The sequence below is a fragment of the Salvelinus fontinalis genome, chromosome 7, assembly GCF_029448725.1.
Source record: "Salvelinus fontinalis isolate EN_2023a chromosome 7, ASM2944872v1, whole genome shotgun sequence".
Classification (NCBI taxonomy): Eukaryota; Metazoa; Chordata; class Actinopteri; order Salmoniformes; family Salmonidae; genus Salvelinus; species Salvelinus fontinalis.
Window position 1 is genome coordinate 26,005,637 of NC_074671.1, and position 26,886 is coordinate 26,032,522.

At 42.0% G+C, this 26,886-nt stretch overlaps 1 protein-coding gene across 14 annotated transcripts in view; it reads left to right on the top strand.

Annotated features, from left to right (window-relative positions):
* Positions 1-26,886, top strand: part of c7h8orf34 (chromosome 7 C8orf34 homolog) — a 172,484-nt gene that overhangs the window by 141,226 nt on the left and 4,372 nt on the right. For 9 of the 14 annotated variants that reach the window (XR_008760144.1, XM_055928884.1, XM_055928886.1 and 6 more), the window contains 3 exons: positions 9,899-10,049; positions 21,501-22,090; positions 25,012-25,108. Coding sequence is in view for 9 of the 14 variants with exons in the window: in XM_055928884.1 (XP_055784859.1) it covers positions 9,899-10,049; positions 21,501-22,090; positions 25,012-25,108 (838 nt within the window). In the remaining 5 variants the exon portion in view is untranslated. Of the gene's footprint in view, positions 1-9,898; positions 10,050-21,500; positions 22,091-25,011; positions 26,856-26,886 lie in introns of those variants that run through there. The other 5 variants (XR_008760147.1, XR_008760148.1, XR_008760145.1 and 2 more) reach the window with 3 other exon arrangements.

The following is a 26,886-nucleotide window of genomic DNA, read 5'->3' on the forward strand; positions in this document are numbered from 1 at the left end:
GATTTTTACCATGTCAAATTAATCTATCGTGTTTAAGGTTTAATGATGCTTGTATCTAAACCAAAGTAGATCATTTTAAGTTGGGGTCTCTATAAGCTTCAATATGAGCTCCTAAACCTGCATGAAAGTGCATCCTTGTAGCTGTGTGGGCTAATATAGTCAGAATGTTTGCCTTGGGGTAAGTTGAGCCAATGTTTGAGCCAATGGCAAGTTGAGCTTTCTTCCCAGGCATAATGCAAGGCATTATTGCTGTGATATGAGGTAACAACAGGGCCTGGCCTATGTTAAGTGTTTGTTAGGTGTTAAGCCTGTGCTAAAATGATTTAAAAGACCAAACAGTGATCGTGATTGTGTTGAATTGTGAGTGGGAAATAAAGATAGACATGGTTTTAAAAAGGTAGTGGTAATATTTCCCTCAGTACAGAAATGTGTAGGCGGCTTAACTTACCCTAGTCCCGCGGCTCAACTTCCCACTGGGCACAGACGTCATTTCAATGTCTAGTTTTGATTTACATTTGGTTGAGTTGTCAACTAATTTGAATTTAACGTGAAATCAAACAAAAAATGACACCATGTCATTGGATTTAGGTTCAAAGTTGGGTGAAATACGGAATTCCTTTACTTTTATTACTTTTTGCAAATCCAATCAGTTTTCCATGTTTGTTTAATGTCATCACATTGATAATAAAAAAATTACACGACGTGGAAACATCGTTGATTCAAATAGTTTTTGCCCATTGGGATACCCCCTACCCAGGGTAAGTTGTGCCAAGAGACCACTTTCATTGAACAAGCTATGTTTTCAAAACTGTAATATTTACATAAATTCCAGGGATCCACAACATCTTAAATTATACAGTATGTAGATATCTTTGTTAGAAAGGATACTATATTTACCTTGGCAGAGTGATGCTGAATGTAGACCGCTGATTGGTCAGCTCATCCTCCTCAGGAGTATGACATAATACTCTATGAGGAAGTAGCAAGCATTTTTTAAACTGTAAGTTTGAGGTGGGGTTATTGACGTTTTTTTTCTTGCAGGTTGGTATTTATTGAGATGACTCATGTACTGGAGGCAGTTCTTCAGAGTGGTCACTAACTGGCATAGCCACAAAGTCATATAATCAGATTTTTACTGTAACTTTAACCCTAACCTTAACCACACTGTTAACCCTAATGCCTAACCTTACATTTTTGTTTTAAAACATTTTTACGATATAGACAATTTTGACTTTGCAGCAGGCCCATCTAGCAGAAACCGCTCAGTTCTGCCTCCAGGGCAAGATTCATGATAATAAACATCAACCTGCTGTTTTGTTTCCAATTTATGCTTTGGCCACAAATATGAATACAGAACGACAACATTGTTTGGGTATTACTTGACAGATTATGAAAAAGGTTTCACTGGACGGTTACTTCAACTACAGTGCCTTCAGAAAGTATCACACCCCTTTAGTTTTTCCCGCAATTCGTGTGCTACAAAGTGGGACTAAAATGGATTTAATTGTATTTTTTTTGTCAATGATCTACACAAAATACTCTGTAATGTTAAAGTGGAAGACAAATTCTAACATTTGTAAAAAATGTATGAAGAATAAAACAAACATATCTTGGTTGCATAAGTATTCAACCCCCTGAGTCAATACATGTTAGAATCACCTTTGGCAGTGATTACAGCTGTGGGTATTTCTGGGTAAGTCTCTAAGAGCTTTCCACACCTGGATTGTGAAACATTTGCCCGTATTCTTTTCCAAATTCTTAAAACTCAAATTGGTTGTTGATCATTGCTAGACAACCATTTTCAGGTCTTGCCATATATTTTCAAGCAGATTTAAGTCAAAACTGTAACTTGGCCACTCAGGAACATTCACTTTCTTCTTGTTAAGCGACTCCAGTATAGATTTGGCCTTGTGTTTTATGTTATTGTCCTGCTGAATAGATTAATTAATCTCCCAGGGTCTGGTGGAAAGCATACTGAACCAGCTTTCCTTTAGGATTTTTCCTGTGCTTACATTAGCTCCATTCTATTTATGTTTTATCCTGAAAAACTCCCCAGTCCTTAACGATTACAAACATACCCATAACATAATACAGCCACCCCTATGCTTGAAAATATGGAGAGTGGTACTCAGTAATGTGTTGTGTTTGATTTGCCCCAAACATAACACTTTGTATTCAGGACAAAAATGCATTGCTTTGCCATATTTTTGCAGTATTATTTTAGTGCCTTGTTGCAAACATGATGCATGTTTTGGAATATTTTAATTCTATACAAGCTTCATTCTTTTCACTCTGTCAATTAGGGTAGTATTGTGGAGTAACTACAGTGCTGTTGATCCATCCTCAGTTTTCTCCTATCACAGCCATTAAACTCTGTAACTGTTTTCAAGTCACCAATGGCCTCCTGGTGACATCCCTGAGCGGTTTCCTTCCTCTCTGGCAACTGAGTTAGGAAGGATGCCTGTATCTTTGTAGTGACTGGGTGTATTGATGCACCATCCAAAGTGTAATTAATAACTTCACTATGCTCAAAGGGATATTCCATGTCTGCTTTTTATTTTATTTTTACCCATCTACCAATAGGTGCCCTTTGCAAAGGTGCCCTTTGTATGTGTGGGGTACAGAGATGAGGTAGTCATTCAAATATTATGTTAAAACACTATTAATGCACATAGAGTGAGTCCATGCAACTTATTATGTCACTTGTTAAGCACATTTTTACTCCTGAACTAATTTAGTACGTGCTTCTACACCTACATAGCTTGCTGTTTGGGGTTTTAGGCTGGGTTTCTGTACAGCACTTTGATATATCAGCTGATGTAAGAAGGGCTATATAAATACATTTTATTTGATTTAGGCTTGCCATAACAAAATGGTTGAATACTCAAGACACTTCAGCTTTTAAATTTGTATTAATTTGTAACAATTTCGAAAACATTATCCCACTTTGATGTTATCGGGTATTGTGTGTAGGCCAGTGACAAAAAATCTCAAATTAATCCATTTTAAATTAAGGCTGTAACACAACAAAATGTAGAAAAATTCAAGGGGTGTGAATACTTTCTGAAGGCACTGTATATTTCTCACTGTAATCTACATTATTAGCCTGGTCCCAGGTCTGTGTGTGTTGTAGCTAACTCTATATGGTTCCTTGTCATGCCAAACATGCTGAAAACAATAGTTTGGCTAAACCTACTGTATGTTACTGTTGATCGTTATGTAGTGAAGTGAGTTGGACTTAAAGTCAGTGGCACCCACGGCCCAAGGGGAATTTCCTCTTTGTCTAATGGTTAATATGTTTGTTTTCCACGCTGGGAGACCGAGTTTCGGATCCCACTACTTACAATTATTTAACAGCTTACAGAGACAGTAATACGCTCTTCAAAAACTGTATTGTTGATGAAACTTTTGTTACCCCAAAAAAGCCTTCTAACAAATATCAAATCGTACCAGGTAAACTACGCTGTTGTAAATTCCCTTTTAAAAGATAACATTTTTACGCCAAACAATGAGGAAACAAACCAGATGTGTAGTCGAGCTGTCTCTCACATGCCTAACGCCCATAAATCAACCAGTTGTTTTCAGTGAGCTGTCAGAAAACTCAAGGGACACATGCAAACAAAGGAAGAAATATGACTAAATCATATTGGATTACTTTCTCTTCCTCTTTCCCTCTCCCCCCTTTTGCCCCCCCCCCCCCCCCCCTCCATCTCTTCCTCGCACTCTCATTCATCTCTCCCTCCCTCCCGTCCTTTCCCCCACTCCGTCTCTTCCTCCCTCTCTCGTTCATCTCTTCCTCCCTCCGGCCCTTTCCCTCACTCCATCCCTCCCTATCACGTTCATCTCTCCCTCCATCCTCATATTCTGAAAACAACAGGCGTGCCAGGAGTCTTCTATTAACTGGTTTGAAGAGGTCAACCTGTGGTCTTATAGGGGATGAGGTAGCGGTGGTGGTCTGGCTAGTGGTGTGTGTGTTCCTAGCTGCTTCCTGCTCCACTGGGGTTGCCCACTAGCAGTCCTTCACTAGACCAGGCTACAACGCGCTGCGATGGGCAACATGTGGCCCAGGAGTCATGTGGGCAGACCAGAAGTCCAAACATTGCACTTTTTTTTTTTACCAAGGTCCATGGGGTATCAAGTATCAAAGGTGATGACCGTGGCTTAGAAGCAATATTTCCCAAAATAGACAACCTTTTTTACCAGTTATGAATAGATCAGAACTTTATTATTCATGGTAGACCAGAGTAAGAAACCCAGACAGGAGTCTTTTCCTGCCCTCAAAAGGGCAGAGTTTCCACGACAGCATGCTGTCTGTCTGTCTAGCTCTTCTTCTTCACCACCACCAAGGCCCGATGGTGATTGAGGTTGATGACTGCATGCACACAGCCCTGACAGTCCTGCTGTGCACCGGGGCCGACTGGGACCCAGAAACTCCCTGTTAGTGGTGCTGGTGGATATTACTGCTGACCACACACGCATAGCTGCACACACACACACATGTAAACAGTGAAAGATTTCAATCTGGACTCCCATCCTCTCTCTCTCGCAACATGGATCTAATTTAGGTAGAAATCAGATCCATGTTTGTTAGTTGGACAGAAGCATCACCACCAAAGGATTTTCTTCCATTTTCTTTGTTCACCCTGGGCTCGGCTTTGGGTTCTGCAGTGTTGGCTGGGAGTGGAATTATACAACTTTGGTTTTCTAGCCGTTGACATGAATGACCTCATCATAACTCATTACCAAATTATAAAAGTACTTTATCTCAGAGATGAACACAACAAACCTTGTTCTTTTGATTTGTTGTTCATCTGGATGAAATAAAATGATTTGCATCGATGCTTCCAACAAACAAATGAAACAAAAACAGTTTGACTCATTTGGGTCATCATCTAAACATACATCATTATCAATACAATGCAATACAATACAATGCAATGCAATGCAATACAATGACTGTTTCAGACAGCAGTGACTCAGCAGTCTATCTCTCGGGACTGGAGCTCTACTCACTCTATAGTGAACTACTTATGACCAGAGCTCTACTCCCTCTATAGTCAACTACTTATGACCAGCGCTCTACTCCCTCTATAGTCAACTACTTATGACCAGAGCTCTACTCCCTCTATAGTCAACTACTTATGACCAGAGCTCTACTCCCTCTATAGTCAACTACTTATGACCAGAGCTCTACTCCCTCTATAGTTAACTACTTATGACCAGAGCTCTACTCCCTCTATAGTTAACTACTTATGACCAGAGCTCTACTCCCTCTATAGTCAACTACTTATGACCAGAGCTCTACTCCCTCTATAGTCAACTACTTATGACCAGAGCTCTACTCCCTCTATAGTTAACTACTTATGACCAGAGCTCTACTCCCTCTATAGTCAACTACTTATGACCAGAGCTCTACTCCCTCTATAGTTAACTACTTATGACCAGAGCTCTACTCCCTCTATAGTCAACTAATGACCAGAGCTCTACTCCCTCTATAGTCAACTACTTATGACCAGAGCTCTACTCCCTCTATAGTCAACTACTTATGACCAGAGCTCTACTCCCTCTATAGTCAACTACTTATGACCAGAGCTCTACTCCCTCTATAGTCAACTACTTATGACCAGAGCTCTACTCCCTCTATAGTCAACTACTTATGACCAGAGCTCTACTCCCTCTATAGTCAACTACTTATGACCAGAGCTCTACTCCCTCTATAGTCAACTACTTATGACCAGAGCTCCACTGCCTGTATCGTGCACTACTTTGACCATTTGTTAAATGTCTGGAAGCGAAGGATATTCCAAAAGGCAGGTTTTTATGATTTTCTGACACTAGGTCCAAGTGCAACCATCTGCAGTGGAAAGCTGTGATCTATTTCACCAAAAGCAGATGCTGTCTGCATTCCAAATGGCTTCCTGTTCCCTATATAGTGCACTACTTTTGACGAGAACCCTGTAGGTAGTGCACTATATAGGGAATCGGTTACCATTTGGGACGCAGAGCTGTGTGTCCACATCACGATAGGCAGACAAAGTTCACACAGTACAGCCAGATAGATAAAATAAGAAATTCCATCCAGGCGATATCAAAGCCAGTGTAACAGCTTTCCAATTTGATCAATGCGCTGCAATATTTACAAGACCAGTTGGTTCTTTTGGATCAAAAGTATATTCACTGGCCCATGTGGGAATCCAACCTGACACACACACACTCTCTCTCTCTCTCTCTCTCTCTCTCTCTGAAGGTACCACGTGTAGGGGTCCCGTGTAGCTCAGTTGGTAGAGCAACGCCAGGATTGTGGGTTCGATTCCCACGGGGGGCCAGTACAAAAAAAGTATGAATGTATGTACTTGTAAGTCGCTCTGGATAAGAGCGTCTGCTAAATGACTTAAATGTAAATGTAATGATTGGAGGAGAAAGATGGATCCTTGCAAGCTAAAGAACACCATCCCAACCGTGAAGCACGGGGGTGGCAGCATCATGTTGTGGGGGTGCTTTGCTGCAGCAGGGACTGGTGCACTTCACAAAATAGATGGAATCATGAGGCAGGAAAATTATGTGGATATATTGAAGCAACATCTCAAGACATCAGTCAGGAAGTTAAAGCTTGGTCACAAATGAGTCTTTCAAATGTACAATGACCCCAAGCATACTTCAAAAGTTGTGGCAAAATGCCTTAAGGACAACAAAGTCAAGGTATTGGAGTGGCCATCACAAAGCCCTGACCTCAATCCCATAAAACATTTGTGGGCAGAACTGAAAAAGTGTGTGTGAGCAAGGAGGCCTACAAACCTGACTCAGTTACACCAGCTCTGTCAGGAGGAATGGGCCAAAATTCACCCAACTTATTGTGGGAAGCTTGTGGAAGGCTACCCGAAACATTTGACCCAAGTTAAAAAACTTAAAGGCAATGTTACCAAATACTAATTGAGTGTATGTAAACTTCTGACCCACTGGGAATGTAATGAAAGAAATGAAAGCTGAAATAAATCATTCTCTCTACTATTATTTTGACATTTCACATTCTTAAAATAAAGTGGTGATCCTAACTGACCTAAGACAGGGAATTTTTACTAGGATTAAATGTCAGGAATTGTGAAAAACTGAGTTTAAATGTATTTGGCTAAGGTGTATGTAAACTTCCGACTTTAACTGTATATGACCTTTGACCAGTGGTTCTGACCAAAAGTAGCACACAAGCTAAGAGTATTATGTAGCTGGGGAATAGGGCGCCATTTAGGCCACATCTGTGAATGTCCAATTTCAAGTGTTACAGTCAGGTCTAGAGGGTCTTAATAGGGAACATGCTGTATGGGAGATAAAGAACATGTTTAGGACAAGTCAGCCAGTCAGCCAGACAGCCAGTCAGCCAACCAACCAGCAAGTCAGTTAGCCAGCAAGTCAGCCAGCATGCCAGCCAGTGAGCCAGTCAGTCAGTAGTTAAAGCAGTTGGTCTGCGGACTACAACACTCTGCATTGTTTAGCTGGCTCATTACGGCTCCAGACATACCTCCAGACCTGGAACACTTGAGCCTATATACTGTAGGTTCATTTGGAGTCTCATAAGAGCCACACACACTGAATATACTGTTCTGTATGTCTATGTGTGTGTATACCGACTGATCCTAGGTCTGGTGTCTATGAAGAACTTCAACCCAGAGCGAGAATTTAGATGTGACTGCGATACTAAAATGCTTTGTTCTATGGAATGGGCAACTCATCTGGGTAAAGTCATGTAGTCAGAAAATAAAAGATGATGGCAGGATCTCCCATAACAGACCACAATGAGTTCTGTTTAAATTGTGGTCTTTTATGGGAGATGCCTTCTACCCAGAGCCTGTTTGTGTGTGGAGATGTCACGAAAGATGTCACAGAGAGAATACCCAGAAAAACATGACTAGATGATGTCATGCTGAAGGGAGAGGGACGAGGGAGAGGGACGAGGGAGAGGGAGAGGGACAGGGAGAGGGAGAGGGAGAGGGAGAGGGAGAGGGAGAGGGAGAGGGAGAAGGAGAAGGAGAGAGAGCAAGAGAGAGAGAGAGAGGAACATGTCATGTAATGTTTCACCCTGCTGGCTGGCTGGTTAGAGGGTTATAATTACTGATGGGTTGTGGTCTTACCGCCACAGAGCTCTTCATGTCGCTAATAGGCAGAAAGACCAACTCCAGGGCTTTTTCCCAAATAGCACCCTATTCCCTATAGAGTGCACTACGTATGACCAGGGCCCATAGGGCTCTGATCAAAAGAAGTGCACAAAAGGCTATAGAGAATAGGGTACCATTTAGGAAAAAGCTCCAGACTCCCCCAAAATCACGTTTTGCCATTTATCCTTGGGCAGCGCCCGGCAACGGACCCTGTTGTTTTTCGTCATTCCTTTTCTATGCGGGCATGTTTTAAGACCTCTCACTCAATCCACATTCAGATCAGGGGGCCTACAATGAGTACCAGTGTTAGGCTAGGGATGTGTCCCAAATAGCACCCTATTCCCTATGTAGTGCACTACTTTTTACCGGAGCCCTATAGACCACTCATCAAAATAAGTGCACTATATAGGGAATAGGGTGCCATTTGGGATATAACCCATGTGTAAGGTTAGCTATCCCTCTGGGTTGGTCTATAAATGTAGTGGAGAGAAGTTGTATGTCTCTCATCAGATCTGTGCCTTTAGACGGTGTGCGTCCCAAATGGCATCCTTTTCCCTATATAGTGGACTACTTTTGACCAGAGCCTTATGTGCCCTGGTTGAACATAGTGCAGTAAATAGGAAATATGGTGCCATTTGGGACCCATACATACACTAGCCTGCCTGGACAGTCCATCATGTCAGTGGGCGCTAACAGTGTCCAGTGATGTCACAGTTGGCAGTGATGCCACCGTAACTCATGTTAGGGTTCAGTACAACTACGTCCCAAATAGCACCATATTACCTATTTAATGCGTCTACTTTTAACTAGAGCCCTATGGCCGTCTTATCATTGGACACACAAAGGTCCACTGGATTAACAGCTCATCTGACCTGTCTGTGATCACTGGGATAAATGGGGGATTACGTGTACTCCAATTACAGAATCTGGCAACCCCGGCCTCACTAAATGATGTCTGATGCCAGGAATAGGTATGGCATGGCAGGAATACTTGGCAACCCAGCTACCCCAGCAGCCAGTTGCAACCGTAGTCTACTTTGCTTATTCATGATCCCTGAATGTCTGTTCATAGAATTTTGAAACGCAATTCTAGTTTTGATATCATAAAAAAAAACGGGTATCCATAAGCTTATGAAACTATATCCAAACAGTTTGGTTTGTTAGGTGTATTGTTTGTTAACTGCCTATACTGTAGATGGATCAGCGCTCTCAGACAGCCTGGCAAGCAGGAGCCTTAATCTGCATCCCAAATGGCACTCTATTTCCTACATAGTGCACTGCTTTTGACCAAAGCCCTATGGGCCCTTTTGAAAAGTAGAGCACTAAAAATGGAATAGGGTGCACTTGGGACATATCCTTGCACTCCATTTCAGAATTTATTGATTGTTATTTATAAAAATCCCCTCAAACGACCACTACTGAGTCTAGGAGTCTACCAGTCGATGTTCTACCATCCGAGGCTAGCCTAAACCCTGCGCCGCCAACCCGCCCACCGACCCACCCACCCACTTTCATCTACACTCTGTGGTTACCCAAAGTTTTTCTAATGCCCATAAAATATAATAATTGCCTCTTGTTACAACAGATATGGCTGGGGCCTGCCCCCATTTTGAGCATATGAGCAAAAGCTTGATTATTCAATGATGTTGTAATTGAGGGGGTCTTTCTTTCTTCTAATGTGACTTTCTCTCTTTCTTCTAATGTGACTTTCTCTCTTTTTTCTCCCGCTCTCTCTTTTTTCTCTGTGTCAGCGTCAGGCAGTCTGGGAGGCTGATGTGAAGGTGGTTAAAGGAGTAGGAGGAGGGAGCTCGTCCAGGGAGCTGCTGGGACAGACGGGTGGACTGCTGCTAAGTGACTCCCTCTTCTCTAAAGAACTAGAAAACATGGGAAAACACCTCGCTGGTAGGCATCTATCTGGGTGTGTACGGTGTGTGTGTGTGTGTGTGTGTGGGGGGGGGGGGGGGGGGGGGGGGGGGGTATTTGTGTGACGGGGAGTGTTTTTTTTTTACAGTGACAAACACTGTGGGTAACCCAGATCAAACAGACACACACACACACACACACACACACACACACACACACACACACACACACACACACACACACACACACACACACACACACACACAGTGATCCATTAAACGTCGCATATATGACAGAAAGAGAACATGGGGAGAGAGAGACACAGAATTAACCTAGCTCCTGCCAAAGAACATATTTGGGGCTTGTGCAGTTTGATTGGCTAATTAAAAACTGATCTGCCAATTAAAAGTGTCTGGAAAAAAAGAAAACATTTACCCCTCGGCATCTTTTATTAATTTAATAAATACAGCTCTGGTAAGTCGTTAAAACCTTCTGTGAAATTGACAGCATATACACACACACACACTACTATGAACTGACACATTTTAATTTATAAAACCACACACACACACATACACACACTTCGCATGCTGTGACCTGACACATTTTAAGTTCTTAGAACCATGACCAAAATATGGGAGCAGTCACTGTGCCTTTCCATCAGGCTTGATCTCTCTCCTCTCTTTGAACGATGGTTGACGTGACGTCTGTCTGGGTGACTCTCTGAGACGTTCGTCACGGTCGTTACGGGAGGCTGCGATGTTATTAACCAGATGAAAGTAGACCAAAGAGTGAAGTCGCCATCCACAGTCAACCTAAGACATGTGTCACCCAATTGTTTGTTTCTGCACATTCCTCTTTTAAGCTGTGGTTATCTCTTCTGTGTCCCAAACGGGTTTATAAGGGTCTATATTCTCTTATTACTGTAGTGCACTACAGGCCCTGGTCAAAGTAGTGCACTATATAGGGAATAAAGTGCCGTTTTGGATGCAGCCTCTGCTGCACGTGTCTACATTCTAGGGTAATGTCCAGCATTTTGACCACACTTAGTGTAACTATTAATGTCACGCAGAGACACTCACAGCTGGTAAATATCTTCTGCGTCTTCTCAGACCTCAGCTCATCTGCTCATTGGTAGCCTGTTGTATGTATGGGTCTGTCTCCCTCACACAGGGTTTTCACTAGCAAAACAGAACCCTGTCTGGCACTTTGGGGACACAGTGGGGAGGCCCTATGTTGGCAACATGCACACTTTGAGCTTTTGAAAATGCCACTGCTGTGTATCTCATAATTCAAAAACGTATCGGCTCATTGGTAGCCTGTTGTATCTCTCTCCCTCACAGTCCCGTCAGGAGAATAATACACTGGCTGACTTTGGGACACAAGAGGAGGCCCTGTGTTGGCAACACGTTCACTTTGAGCAGCTAGTTAAAAATATCACTGTTGAGTGTCTCAATAATTAATCTCCACAGCGATAGACTATTGTCTCCCACACCCTCCTACTGATTGCACTGAGGTAGAGGTTGCTCTTAACCACAGATCTAAGATCTGATTACTCAACTCCCAATACTCTCCGTAACCATTAAATGGATAAAAAAAGATCTGACCCTGTATAAGCAGTTAGGGGCAACTTCTCTACCTACTCCACTGAACTAAATGCAACGTCTTAGCAATTTCCCTCAGGGGCTAATATTCCAAATTTCTGCCTAAGTGAAAATGTAAGTGTAAGTTAGGATTTTTCCCCTGATGTGTACACTGCCTGGCACTATGGGGCACGAGAGAAGTCCTTAAAGTCGTTGTGTTGACAACATGGCACACTTTGCACTCTTTCTTTATGAAACACCCTCAAGCCATCAGATGGCATTGATTTCTAGTTGTTTTACTTGAGTTAGGCTGAGTTAGGCTGTATTGAATCAGAGGGCTCCCCAACAGGCAGTTGAAGGGAGACGTTGAACAACTTAATTCCCTGTCTTTCATGCCTCTATTAGCTGCTAATCTGTTCCATGTTTCAACCCACCGCCTCTCCTTTTATCTCCTCTCTCACCCCAAATGATGTGGTCATGGTGCATTCCCCTTCGACTAGTCCGTTTTTGAAATAAAATTAGGTTAATCTACTTTCTTTTGTAATCCCTGTGGACATAAGTAATAGGTTACTTTTTCCCACCAAAAGATCCCATTTGATTATTAGACATGTCTCAAGTAGAATACTAGGATTGCAGAATTCCGGTAACTTTTCCAAGATCCCCAGGTTTTCCAGAAATACCGTTTGGAGAATTCCAGTTGGTGAATTACCTCATTGCTTAATTCTCCTGATTACGGGAATCCTCCAACGAGGAGTTCTGGAAAACTTTTTTCTGAATTTTGGGAAAGTCACCAGAGTTTAGCAACCCTAATCTCTTTGATGATTGAAGTCTGTGCGTAATACTAGCTTTAGTCCTATGATATGGAATGTGAATAGTCAGAGCAGTTGGCTAATATAACATGCTGTTTACCGACCTGGAACCAGTCTAGGCTTAGTCTGACTGCCAGTCTGTTTGTCTTATCATGCCAACTCCTTGTCGCTCCTTGTTATGCCAAACAAAGGCAGCAATGGAGTAGTCTTGAGCACACACAGATCTGGGATCAGTTTTAGGGTAATGCAATTCAGTTCATGATAATTTTCCTCTCCGTTCTACATCATTTATCTGTAATCATGTTGTTTAATGTTATTCAGGGAGTACATCTCATTCTGGCCGACACCATGCAGATTTTATCCAAACGAAAAGAGATGACTGATTCGTTAACGTGTGTGTGTGTGTGTGTGCGTGCGTGCGTGCCTGTGCGTGTGCCTGTCTTTAAAGTTTCCATTTTGGAGAGGTTGGAAGCCGGAGTCAATAAAGCATTGCATGTGATCTAACAGTTGTAAGGGTGTTGTAATGCTGTGGTCCTGCACTCTATCACTGAATACCTTCTCTTTCTGATCAAAGAGTTTCTCGTTGATGATATCTGCCTCCTCCCTCCCACCCGCCTTGTGCTAAGTGCATTTGAGTCCTGATGCCTCCAACCTTGATTGTCTTTTAAACAATTGTCATCACTTATTTTAGTCTGGAGGCCAGGCATCAGCCCAGACTGTGAACACAGAGCACAGTACTTGAACTACAGCGAGTTAATCAACTTGGATACAGATAAATACATTCCTGATTTTTAGTATGTGTCCCAAATGGCACCCTTTTCCCTTTATAGTGCACTACTTTTGACAAGGACTCTGGTGAAAAGGAGTGCACGATACAGGGAACAGTGTGCCATTTGGGACGTAGTCTTAGATGTTTAATAAACGGGATGTGAGAGCCATGTTTTAATTGGAGAGGACAGGAGGAGGAGTGGAAGGGGAACTATCTTCGTCACACTTACAGTAACAGCATGACTGCATCAACACCCAAATCATTTACGATCAGCAAGAACGATTTTCCAAACCGAGCGAAAGAATGCTTTTGTTTATCATAACATCAGTAAGAAGCTCAAGATGATCATATCGGCTTTATGGGAACCGATTATTTATCAGCATATCCTGTTTAGTTGAATCAAACACCAACTATATTGGTCATGGTAGAATGGGTGCTGTGGGGGAGAGTATGACATTTCACGCCCTCATACCTATGACACTACTTCATTTTCTTCACTGCTTATAAACACTCGCATAACACTGACCGAAATATGTCATTATAAAAGCAGCTTCCTGTACAGTTTCTCAACATTAGAAGTAGTTGTGTATTCATTTATCACTTGCTGTGTACAGTTGGATATTCAAGTCGCTTCCTATAGGTATACATTTGGTGTTTCAGTAGATGTTTCCTGTTTTCTCAAGTTACTAACCCCGATCTGACACTGTGATGAAATAGTATGGCAATGCATGAAAACCCTATGTACAGCGCCTTCAGAAAGTTTTCACACCCTTGACTTTTTCCATATTTTGTTGTGTTACAGCCTGAATTTAAAATTGATTAAATGTCGTTTTTTTTGGTCACTGGCTTACACACTATAGAGTACCACAGTATGAGTCATACTACCCATAAAAACTAGCAGTCAAAGAGGGAAATGGTTCCAATTGTTTTTCCACCATTCATTTTTCCCATAGAGAATTTTAGAAACACTTCAAATAAGGGCTGTGTTTTGTGTAGGCTTACCCTGGCGTGACGTTTTGAGAACTCTGTAAATCTCTCGACGCCAGATTTTAAAATAATTATAATAATCTACTTAAATTATTATACAAAATTCTCGCACCAATAGAATGCAGATTTTGCTGCAAAGAAACAGAATCATTAGATCATTTGTTTTGGTACTGTCCATATGTAGCTTGTTTTTGGTCACATGTTCAGGTATGGCTGAAGAGTTGCATCATTTACCTGGAGCTAACCCTGCAGATAGCACTTCTTAGTAAATCGATCAATAATATACTACTTTTATCGATTGACTAATAAAATAGTCAATCGATCAATAATATAATACTTTTATCAGAATATTTATCTTTAATTTACAATCCGTAGAAACTATGAGAATAGTTCAGAACATTTGTGAAATATCACAGCACAGTTGAAAAATGTATAGCAAATAGAAATCAAAACTGATTGGTGTTTGTAGATAGATGGGAGGGGTTGAGTGGAGCTAAAGGGTGGGACGAAAAACAACACGATAACTCATGTAAAATATACACTGTCCGTAAAATGTATATATGTTCAGAACTGGATGGTCTTTAGAGATACTGTAGATTGGAGGGGTTGAGGGTAGCTCAAGGATGGGATTAAATACAAACAAAAGATAACTATTGTAAAACTATTTTCCTCAAAATGTACACTAACTTTGAAACGTTTCGGGTCACTTAGAAATGTTCTTGTTTTTGAAAGGAAAGCACATTTTTTTGTCCATTAAAATAACATCAAATTGATCAGAAATACGGTGTAGACATTGTTAATGTTGTAAATGACTATTGTAGCTGTAAACGGTTTATTTTTTTATGGAATATCTACTGTACAGTCATGGACAAAAGTTTTGAGAATGACACAAATATTAATTTTCACAAAGTCTGGTGCCTCAGTTTGTATGATGGCAATTTGCATATACTCCAGAATGTTATGAAGAGTGATCAAATGAATTGTAATTAATTGCAAAGTCCCTCTTTGCCATGCAAATGAACTGAATCACAACAACAACAAAAAATCCACTGCATTTCAGCCCTGCCACAAAAGGATCAGCTGACATCATGTCAGTGATTCTCTCGTTTACACAGGTGTGGGTGTTGACGAGGACAAGGCTGGAGATCACTCTGTCATGCTGATTGAGTTCGAATAACAGACTAGAAGCTTCAAAAGGAGGGTGGAGCTTGGAGTCATTGTTCTTCCTCTGTTAAACATGGTTACCCGCAAGGAAACACATTGCTTTGCACAAAAAGGGCTTCACAGGCAAGGATATTGCTGCCAGTAAGATTGCACCTAAATCAACCATTTATTGGATCATCAAGAACTTCAAGGAGAGTGGTTCAATTGTTGTGAAGAAGGCTTCAGGGCGCCCAAGAAAGTCCAGCAAGCGCCAGGACCATCTCCTAAAGTTGATTCAGCTGCGGGATTGGGGCACCACCAGTACAGAGCTTTGCTCAGGAATAGCAGCAGGCAGGTGTGAGTGCATCTGCACGCACAGTGAGGCGAAGACTTTTGGAGGATGGCCGGGTGTCAAGAAGGGCAGCAAAGAAGCCACTTCTCTCCAGGAAAAACATTAGGGACAGACTGATATTCTGCAAAAGGTCCAGGGATTGGACTGCTGAGGACTGGGGTCATTTTCTCTGATGAATCCCCTTTCCGATTGTTTGGGGCATCCGGAAAAAAGTTTGTCCGGAGAAGACAAGGTGAGCGCTACCATCAGTCCTGTGTCATGCCAACAGTAAAGCATCCTGAGACCATTCATGTGTGGGGTTGCTTCTCAGCCAAGGGAGTGGGCTCACTCACAATTTTGCCTAAGAACACAGCCATGAATAAAGAATGGTACCAACACATCCTCTGAGAGCAACTTCTCCCAACCATCCAGGAACAATTGGTGACGAACAATGCCTTTTCCAGCATGATGGAGCACCTTGCCATAAGGCAAAAGTGATAACTAAGTGGCTCGGGGACCAAAACATCGATATTTTGGGTCCATGGCCAGGAAACTCCCCAGACCTTAATCCCATTGAGAACTTGTGGTCAATCCTAAAGAGGCGGGTGGACAAACAAAAACCCACAAATTCTGACAAACTCCAAGCATTGATTATACAAGAATTGCCTGCCATCAGTCAGGATGTGGCCCAGAAGTTAATTGACAGCATGCCAGGGCGGATTGCAGAGGTCTTGAAAATGAAGGGCCAACACTGCAAATATCGACTCTTTGCATCAACTTCATGTAATTGTTTAAAAAAAGCCTTTGACACTTATGAAATGCTTGTCACTATACTTCAGTATTCCATAGTAACATCTGACAAAAATATCTAAAGACACTGAAGCAGTAAACTTTGTGGAAATTAATATTTGTGTCATTCTCAAAACTTGGCCACGACTGTACATAGGCATACAGAGGCCCATTATCAGTAACCATCCCTCCTGTGTTCCAATGGCACGTTGTGTTAGCTAATCCAAGTTTATCATTTTAAAAGACTAATTGATTATTTGAAACCCTTTTGCAATTATGTTAGCACAGCTGAAAAGTGTGGTGCTGATTAAATAAGCAATACAACTGGCCTTTAGACTAGTTGAGTATCTGGAGCATCAGCATTTGTGGGTTCGATTACAGGCTCAAAATGGCCAGAAACAAAGGACTTTCTTCTGAAACTCTTCAGTCTATTCTTGTTCTGAGAACAAGGCTATTCCATGCGAGAAAATGCCAAGAAACTGAAGACCTCGTACAATGCTGTGTACTACTACCTTCACAGAACAGCGCAAACTGGCTCTAACCAGAATAGAAAGAGGAGTGGGAGGCCCCGGTGCAAAACTGAACAAGAGGACAAGTACATTAGAGTGTCTAGTTTGAGAAACAGACGCCTCACAAGTCCTCAACTGGCAGCTTCATTAAATAGTACCCGCAAAACACCAGTCTCAACATCAACAGTGAAGAGGCGACTCCGGAATGCTGGCCTTCTGTCCAGCGTCTGTGTTCTTTCGCCCATCTTAATCTTTTCTGTTTATTGGCCAGTCTGAGATATGTCTTTTTCTTTAAACCTCTGCCTAGAAGGCCAGCATCCCGGAGTCAGCTCTTCACTGTTGACGTTGAGACTGGTCTTTTGAGGGTGCTGAACAGTTGATGTTGAGACATGTCTGTTTACTTGAACTCTGTGAAGAATTTATTTGGGCTGCAATTTCTGAGGCTGGTGACTCTAATGAACTTGTCTTCTGCAGCAGAGGTACCTCTGGGTCTTCCTTTCCTGTGGCGGTTGTCATGAGAACCAGTTTCATCATAGCGCTTGATTGTTTTTGTGACTGCTCTTGAAGAAACGTTCAAAGTTCATGAAATATTCCGCATTGACTGGCCTTTATGTCTTAAAGTAATGATGGACTGTCGTTTCTCTTTGCTTATTTGAGCTATTCTTGCCATAATATGGACTTCGTCTTTTACCAAATAGGGCTATCTTCTGTATACCACCCCTACCTTGTCACAACACAACTGATTGGCTCAAACGCATTAAGAAGAAAATAAATTCCACAAATGAACTTTTAACAAGGCACACCTGTTAATTGATATGCATTCCATGTGGCTACTCTTTCATGAAGCTGGTTGAGAGAATGCCAAGAGTGTGCAAAGCTGTCATCAAAGCTGTCGTTATGAAAATAAAAGAAATCTCCCAACCCTACCACCCCTCCCCTGATTGGAGTAAACTAAAGGACAACAATACTTCTACTGCTACTTACAGATATTTTTGCTCACATGTACGGTACATGTAGTTGAATAATTATACATACTGTACTGTATAGTCCTAATTTCCTCTTTCTGCAAGTGCTGGATTTTCACATACAGAGTCCAATCAACTATTCATTCTGATCTTAACTCCAACCCTCCGATGTCCACAGATTAACCCATCTTTCTCAGTATAATAACATTTTGCTATTTCCCTTTGCAATACCACCCTCCATTTTACAGGATTCTGTTTCCTCGTGGCAGAGTCTGTGTAAGGCCTTTGTAGCAAGTATTTTATATAATATCTTCAATTAAAACGAACGGATTGACGTGTCAGTTGATTTGTATAAACCAGTTCATAGACCAGATTCCAAGGTATTGGGACATCAAAGAGACTGATCCCAACTGACTTGAATTTTATGCGGCGTTGCTGTCAAACCATTTGACTTTAGAACCTTTTATGGCTGCAAGCCCTAAGTCGGGATCATAATGACAACAGCCAGTCCAAGTGCAGGGCGCCAAATTCAAAAACCATAAATCTCATAATTAAAATTCCTCAAACATACATGTGTCTTATATCATTTTAAAGGTAATCATGTTGTTAATCCCACCAAAGTGTCCGATTTCAAATAGGCTTTTCAGCGAAAGCACTACAAACGATTATGTTAGGTCACCACAAAACTAAAAATTAACATAGCATTTTTCCCAGCTAATGATAGCATCACAAAAACCAGAATAGAGATGTACAATTGTTAGCGCGTTTGGTAAACATATCCAAACGCTAATTCTGGTCAGCTTCATATCGGACAAAAACTTCAAAATGTGATATTATCGGTCGAAAAAACATTTCAAACTAAGTACTGAATCAATCATTAGGATGTTTTTAACATATAGCTTCAATAAAGTTCCAACCGGGGTATTCCTTCATGTCTGCGTGAGCCATGGAACGCAAGTGACTTGCATGAAGAAAATGCATGATCAGGAAATGGGTAATTGACTGATTCTGCCCTCATTCTCTCCAACAAGACCATAGAAGTCTCATTGGAATTTCTATTGATTGCTGACATCTAGTGGAACCCCTAGGCAGTACGCAATACGTCATTTGGAATTCTTTTGGTACTCTGTTGAATACAGACAATCTCAGATTTCTTACTTCCGGTTTTCATTTCAACTCAGGATTTTGCCTGCCAATATGAGTTCTGTTAATCTCAGAGAAATAATTCAAACAGTTTTAGAAACTTTGGAGTGTTTTCTATCCAATATTAATAATAATGTGCAAATATTAGGAACTATGACTAACGAGCAGGCCGTTTGAAATGGGCACCTTTTCATCCAAGCTACTCAATACTGCCCCTGCAGCCATAAGACGTTTTAAGTGAAACTGATACATTTTTCGATGTACACTAATCATTTTTTGCCATTTCAGGTTTTTAATGGGTGGCTAATAGACTAATTCTTTAATTTCTTCTTTAAGTAATTGCCTCTTCCAATTATGTGGCAGAGCCGCAATGAATTGGCTTCATTTAAAAAGGAGGATACTTTACAGGGATTGCCAATCCACCGAAAATGTGTAGTTTTAAGCTATAAAGCTTCCCATAATCTCAGTTGCTCATATATTCTCATTTCTACACACAGGTACATTATTCCCTATATATGCCCTATGCGCCCTGGTCAAAAGTACTGGCTATATAGGGAATAGGGTGCCATTTGGGATACTGCCATGTTCTCTTATATTATATAGCTATATTGGATCAGAGGTCAGCAGGTCTACAAACACAGTCTATAACAGCATATGGGCTAAAACAACACAGGACTCAATGTTAGTGTATGGTGCAAACACACACACACACACACACACACACACACACACACACACACACACACACACACACACACACACACACACACACACACACACACACACACACACACACACACAGTATCTGAGTTTAATTTAAAACAACAAAGAACACAATGTCAGTATGATGTACACACACATACAGTAAGTGAACATATTGCCATGGTGTAGTATCTCTGTCTGGTTTCAAGAGACTGTTACAATTACAACTAATTAACTACAAATCCAGCCATATAGTTATCCACGTCATGGAATTAAATACACAGGGTGCCGGATGGACGCTATACAATACAAACAATTTAGATGAGTTTTCAAACAAACTTACAGACACACACTTCTTAAACTTTCAAACACGATTAAATCATCTCTCCAACTCTGCTCAGTGCTCTTGTATAATGTTAGTTGACCTACAGTATCGTAGTAGTTTTGGAGTATTTTGCAATATGTGGATCGACTGTAGCTAGTAATTTGCGATGAGTGAACATGTGTTTTGCATTTTTGAAGCGTGGAAAAATGAAATGTTGTTTGTTTTGGAGAAGTCTCTCTTTGCTCATAAATGGTTGAAGTCAAGGTTTATGAAGTACATGTAATGCTTCCACTACGTGTCATTTATTAAATGTCACAAATACACGGTTTTCTGAGAATGCTTAGGAAGTTAGGGTCCATCCCAAATGGCATAATATTTCCTACATAGTGCACTACTTTTGACCAGTGCCCATAGAGCTCTGGTAAAAGTAGTGCACTATAGGGAATGGGGTGCCGTTTGGTACAAACTCTTCGCGGTGAGTCATTCCTGAAAATATCCCTCTCGCATGATAACTCCCAGCTTGGATCGCTGAAAACCCAACAGCGTCAGAGCCTTAAAAAGGACAAAAACAGGGAGATGAGGAGCGGAGAGCAGGCTACCCCCAGATGTTCTCATTGGCAGTCCTATCCCATCCTCTGACAAACAACACTGTTTTCGTAACTGCCAATAAAGCAAACAAATATATTTTCAGAATTTTGGAATAACACTTCTGTGTGTCCCAAATTGCACCCTGCTCCCTATGTAGTGCACTGCTTTTGACCAGAGCCCTATGGGCCCTGGTAAACAGTAGTGCACTACATAGGAAAAAGGGAGCATTACATAGGAAATAGGAAATTGGGTGCCATTACATAGGAAATAGGATACCCGTCCCAAATTGCACTCTGCTCCCTGTGTAGTGCACTGCTTTAGACCAGATCCCCATGGGCCCTGGTCAACAGTAGTGCACTACATAGGAAATAGGTTGCCATTTGGGACGTATTCTTCATGTTATGTGACATTCGTTTTTAATGTCAATCCGGAATTTTTACTGAAGCAGGATTCACCACAATTTACAGAGTCAGTAAATATTGTTTTCAATGACCAGTGAAAGGGGTTTTAAGACAAACATCATGAAAAGGAAAGGCAGCAGTCCCACTCTCCTGTTATGAAGCCTGTGATATCTTCTGGGATGTTTTGTAATGTAAATGAGTCCATCCTGTGTCTCTAGTCCAGAAACACACATCAATGAAAGCGTTGCGATGCTTTTTTTGAAAGATTTGAAAGATAAACGTGCATATCTGAACATGGCCCACCTTTGCCCTTTCTCTGTTTTATATAATAAGGCCCAGATATTTTGTTGACTATGTCCCTTGGCCTTACTTTTATACAGTATGTTATTTGTCATGAATTCATTTAATTATCAAACATGTATGTCTTTGTCTCTGTGCCCCTCCAGAGGTGGAGAAGGACCTGGCCAAACTGGCGGAGCAGGGGAAACTAGCCCAGCGGAGCCCCAACAGCCCCCACAGTAGTCTGCTCCTCACCCCTCTGTTCCACACCTCCCTCCCGGGGGGAACCCTCCCCAACACTCTACCCTTACCAGGCCAGACCTCCAGACCACCCTCCAGACCCCAGTCCCCCATCCTCAGCGCCCGCTCAGCCAAGCCCAGCTCCATAGGCTACCCCCTGGTCAGCCCCAAACTTAGCCCTCTGCTCACACGGAAACCAACCTCCCTCACCATGACGACTGGTCACAGAACTCATTCTCCCAGCAACCCCGGCAGCAGAACTACAACTCCTAGAACCCCCAGCAGCAGGCCCATGACCCCCAACAGCCTGCTGACCTCCAGGTCGGCCATGACGGCCGTAACCCCAGGTGTTGGAGGTCACGGGGGTCATAAGGAGGTGACGTTCAGGAGGTCGAGGAGCAGACCGGTGACCCCCACCAGTCAGCCGACCCGACCCAGGCCCCTGCTCACCCCTCCTGGGCTGAGTACGACAGATAGTCTGGGCAAGGCCTCCAGCCTCAGGGCCTATCTGTCAGAGGTACCCACTCACACCGGGGGGATGTTTCCTTAAAGCACAGATCTAGGATCAGCCTTTCAAAATCATAACCTAAACTATAAGAGGGATAAGTCAAAACTGACCTTCGTTTGTCATGCAGTAGGTCATTTAGGATGAACCAGTGTGTAAAATAACAGAAAAACCCAGGTTTAATTACCATAAACCTTGGGTCATGGAAGTGAAATTTACCCCTAATTTATTGTAATTCCTTGGGTAATGTAATGGGTTGTAATAGGTTGGCATTAGAACATGAGAGCACGTGAGAGCGCATAAAACACACACACACACACACACACACACAGAGACATCATGGGGGGGGGGTGTGGCATAGTGATGGGAGGTCCATACAGTAGGATGTCTACTCACTGTGGAAAAAAATGTGTCTGGCTTTAAAGGGGAATATTTCAATGAGATTTTTTTGTCTCAAGTTCCTTTTCATGGTCTACTTCACAGCCACATTGTTAAATATGAGACCCCCTTTCTGAGGGCTTTATTAATCGCGGGCAGGAGTTTTGTGATTCCTCTGTATTTTTTGGACAGTTGCTTGAGGTTGACGCCTACTGAGATTATCAAAAACACCAGCGAGCGGAGCGGAGTCACCTGATTCTGATTCACAAATGATTGGAGCCACCTGGACCAGCGGGATGACTAGTGTCCACTGAGAGAGAGAGAGAGAGAGAGAGAGAGAGAGAGAGAGAGAGAGAGAGAGAGAGAGAGAGAGAGAGAGAAGAACAGAGAGAGCCATCAAATCAAATCAAAGTTTATTGCAGTAAAATGTCAAAGTACACAAATAATTAAAATGTAGAAAGAGTACAAAAGAAACAAGAAATCAAGGACGAGGAATCCAATTAACAACCCAAATAGCAGTGTAGCAGTAATCAAAATACAATCTAGACGTATGTGCAGTATAGCTGGAGAATTTACACCAGATATACTAAGAATTATATGTACAACAGTAGATATATTAGAATTAGCTATGTCAAGAATCCAGTATGTAAATAAATATGTGGTGTGTATAAACAGTGTAAGAATACATCGTGCAGTAGTAGAAATATTAGAATAAGCTATGTGGGGATACAGTATTTAAATACACAGAGTGAAACGGGAAGTGTCCAGTGGTTCAATGTCTCTATAACATGTGACAGCAGTGTTGGCTGTGAGTGTGTGTGTTTCTGTGAGTATGAGGTGTGTGTGTGTGTGTGTGTGTGTTTTGTGTGAGTGAGTGTGCATCACCTGGTAGACAGCTAGTGATGGAGAGAGAGAAGTGGAGAGGGTCGAGAGACAGAGAGAGAGAGAGAGAGACAGAGAGAGAGATAAACAGAGAGAGAGAGAGAGAGAGAGAGAGAAACACAGAGAGAGAGAGAGAGAGAGAGAGAGAGAGAGAGAGAGAGAGAGAGAGAGAGAGAGAGAGAGAGAGAGAGAGAGAGAGAGAGAGAGAGAGAGAGAGAGAGAGAGAGAGAGAGAGAGAGAGAGAGAGAGAAACAGAGACAGAAAGAGAGAGAGAATCCTGGGCCTGTTTATAAAACTGGATGTACAGAAAACAAGGGAGAGGAAGAGAGAGGACAGTAAAGAATGGATGTACAAACCTGATTCTTCCTCTTCCTGTTGTAAACTCTTCTTGAAACACTGCGTTTACGTCCCAAATGGCACCCTACTCCCTTTAATAGTGCACTACTTTTGACCAGGACTCGACAAAAGACGCTTGGAGGCGTCCTCTCTTTCTCCACCCTCGAGACTAACTGACAGGCTGGCTTACTGACTGGCTAAATGACTGACTGACTCACTGAGTGGCTGCCTTGCTGACCATCTTACTGACTGTCTGGGAAACATCCATCACCTTTTAACACTGAAAAACTAGAACACATAAAATCCTTTCGACGGGAACAAAACTAGAACACATAAAAGCCATTAGAAGGGAACATTTATTTATTAAAGTTTGGCCCCGAGGACTATACTTCAAGGTGTACTTGGTTTTAAAAGCTGTAGAACTAAAATGGGGAACTCTTTGGTTTCTAGTTCACTAACAATTTCTCTGTAATTTTCGTTTTAGACAGAGCGAGTAGGAAGAGAGAGAGAGGAGATGGAATGAGAGAGGAGATGGAACGAGAGAGCAAGAGCGACAGATGGAGATGGAACAAGAGAGAAAGAGAGCGAGGAGATGGAACGAGAGGGCGAGAGAGCGATAGATAGATTTTCTCTGTTTTCAACCATCGAGACGTTTAGAAATACAACAAAAAATTAAAATAAATGAGTGGTTTAAAAATGACAGAATCTAAAGGCTCAGACACATCAACAGTTTGCCAGGCGAGAGTACTTAGTACCTCTGAACAGAGTGCCGGCAGTAATTTGCAAACCGAGTGCGCACCGGTTTTACATGTAGAATGGACCTAAATGTCGTCAGTCAGACGTCTACAGTGGGTGGTCCATAAAACACAGCGTGCGGAACGATCGGCAGACGAACTCTAGATCCACATTCTGTGCGATGTGTTCAAGCCTCAAAGTTGCTTACAGACTTCTAACAGCTGTATCAGATATACATGTTCCAGAAGAACATGTTTTTTTAATGGTTCCCTCTAAACCTTGGCCCAGTTCATGTTGTATGCCTACGTTTGTAAATGTATAGCTATGTATGCAGCTTTCCATCATGATGATTCAATTATTTATCTCCCTAATTCCAAACAAGTCGTATGTATAGTATACATTGTTGTTATGCTATCACGGCCAGAGCTCATCACTATATGGAGCTCATCACACTTTTTTAAACTTAAAAACAACCTCTCAAAATGATTTGTAGGTCGTTTTTTTATACTCAATTAGACACCTGTTGTTTACCTACAGCTTGAGTCAACCCTGTAATGTCTCCTCCCATCTCCTCTCCTCCCATCCCATCTCCTCTCCTATAGGATGAGTTCTACCAGCAGCTGCAGGCCATCAGACAGCCATGGCACATTCCCAGTGACACAGAGAGTGACCTTCTGGAACCACCTGAGCAGGACAAGTGTGAGTAAGCGTGCGTTAACCTTACACTTTTCATCCACTATCTCTCTTTCTCTGCTCTATCTCTTTCTGACCCTGTCTCTCTCTTTCTCCCTTTATTGCTCTCGTTCTACCTCTGTCTCCATCTTTATCCTCATTGCTGTTTATTTCTCTCCCCACCTTTTAGTCTTTTCTCTCCCATACTGACTCACAAGGGAAGTCATTTTTCCTCAGTGTTTCACAGTGTCAAACTTTTTCATGAAGTCAGTGGTATTCTACTGTCCCATAAGATGACCGATCTCTCTCTTAATGCCTCTTAATGCCAACACTGTCATTTCCGTAGTTCAATTTATTTATGTCATTACTTCAATTTTCTGTGATTAATGTACAGAGTATGGCTTTCCGTCGGCCTAAAAAGGGGGATTTATACCTTAATGTACGCTGTTAAATTCAGTACAAGAAAATGAGAGTTTAGTCATGAAATGACCATTGCTACACAGGAGGCAGACATCTTGTTAAGTTTTAAACGCTGAATATGTGATTTCTGGGTGGATAAGGTTGTTGATATCGTCTAAGATTACATCTCCAGCCGTCATTTAAGAGATTTATTCACATTAAGAGCTAGTCGATGGACATGAAGGACTCTCTGTTGCATCTCATGAATCCATAAATCGTTATATAAGTCTGGCTTGGGTACGACATAGCTCTCTCTCTCTCTGTCCTTTGAACATGACATCACTAGGATTGTGTTCCAAATGACACCCTATTCCGTACAGGGCCCATAGGGCTCTGGACAAAGTAGTGCACTCTATAGGGAATAGGGTGCCATTTGGGACGCAGGCTCCATCTTTGAACATTACATAATTAGATCAGAAGTCCCCTCTTGATGTTCAGATAAATAAATCGGTTGAATGTAGTAATATGTCATAATTATTCATATGTAATAAATAATAAGATAATATGGTCTCAATAGTCCTATCAAGCCATCAAATGTACGTGCTCTTAACTTTTATGGTGAGAGTTGCGTATCGCCACATCCTCAGAGATGGCTTCAGATCCTGGTATTGTAAAAATGCGTCAATGAACACACACACACAGAACACGTGCCTGACGTTGGCCTTGTAGTTAAGACCACCGCCCTCAGCACATATACGATTCCCCTGACTGTGCGGGCACGAATCCCGGCACCTACCGGCCCAACTCAGTATCTCCCTTCTCTCTGTCTCCCCTTCATTGCATACCGGTCTCTGTCCTTGAAAAAACATACAGAAGGAGAGTGCATATCCACACATAGCCAACTTCTTCAGTGTGTGTGGATTATACCGCTACAGTGTAAGTACAGTTCATCGTACATAATTCTGTTCATGTTGAAGTCAATTAATTGAATTTATCTATCAAGCCAGATGGAACTAAATCTGTCATTTGGCCCTAATTCCTCTCTTTCCCAGAACAGTGACAGAAATATTCTGCAAATAATGTATCACATCACGTGTCCCAAATGCCACATTTTTCTCTACGAAGTGCACTACTTTTCACCAGGATCCATAGGGCTCTGGTCAAAAGTAGTGCACTATATCGGGAATAGGGTGCCATTTGGTATCCACACACAGTTTTCTCAGTAAACAACAGGGCCTGTAACCATCTGCTTGTACTGAGACTGAAATGCAAGTGGGAATTGGAGTCAGAGGGCCAAAGGTTTTTATGGAACTCATGAAACAGGAACTGCTTCCCAAATGGCACCCTATTCCCCATGTGGTGCACCACTTTTGACCAGGGCCCTTAGAGCGCTGGTCAAATGTAAC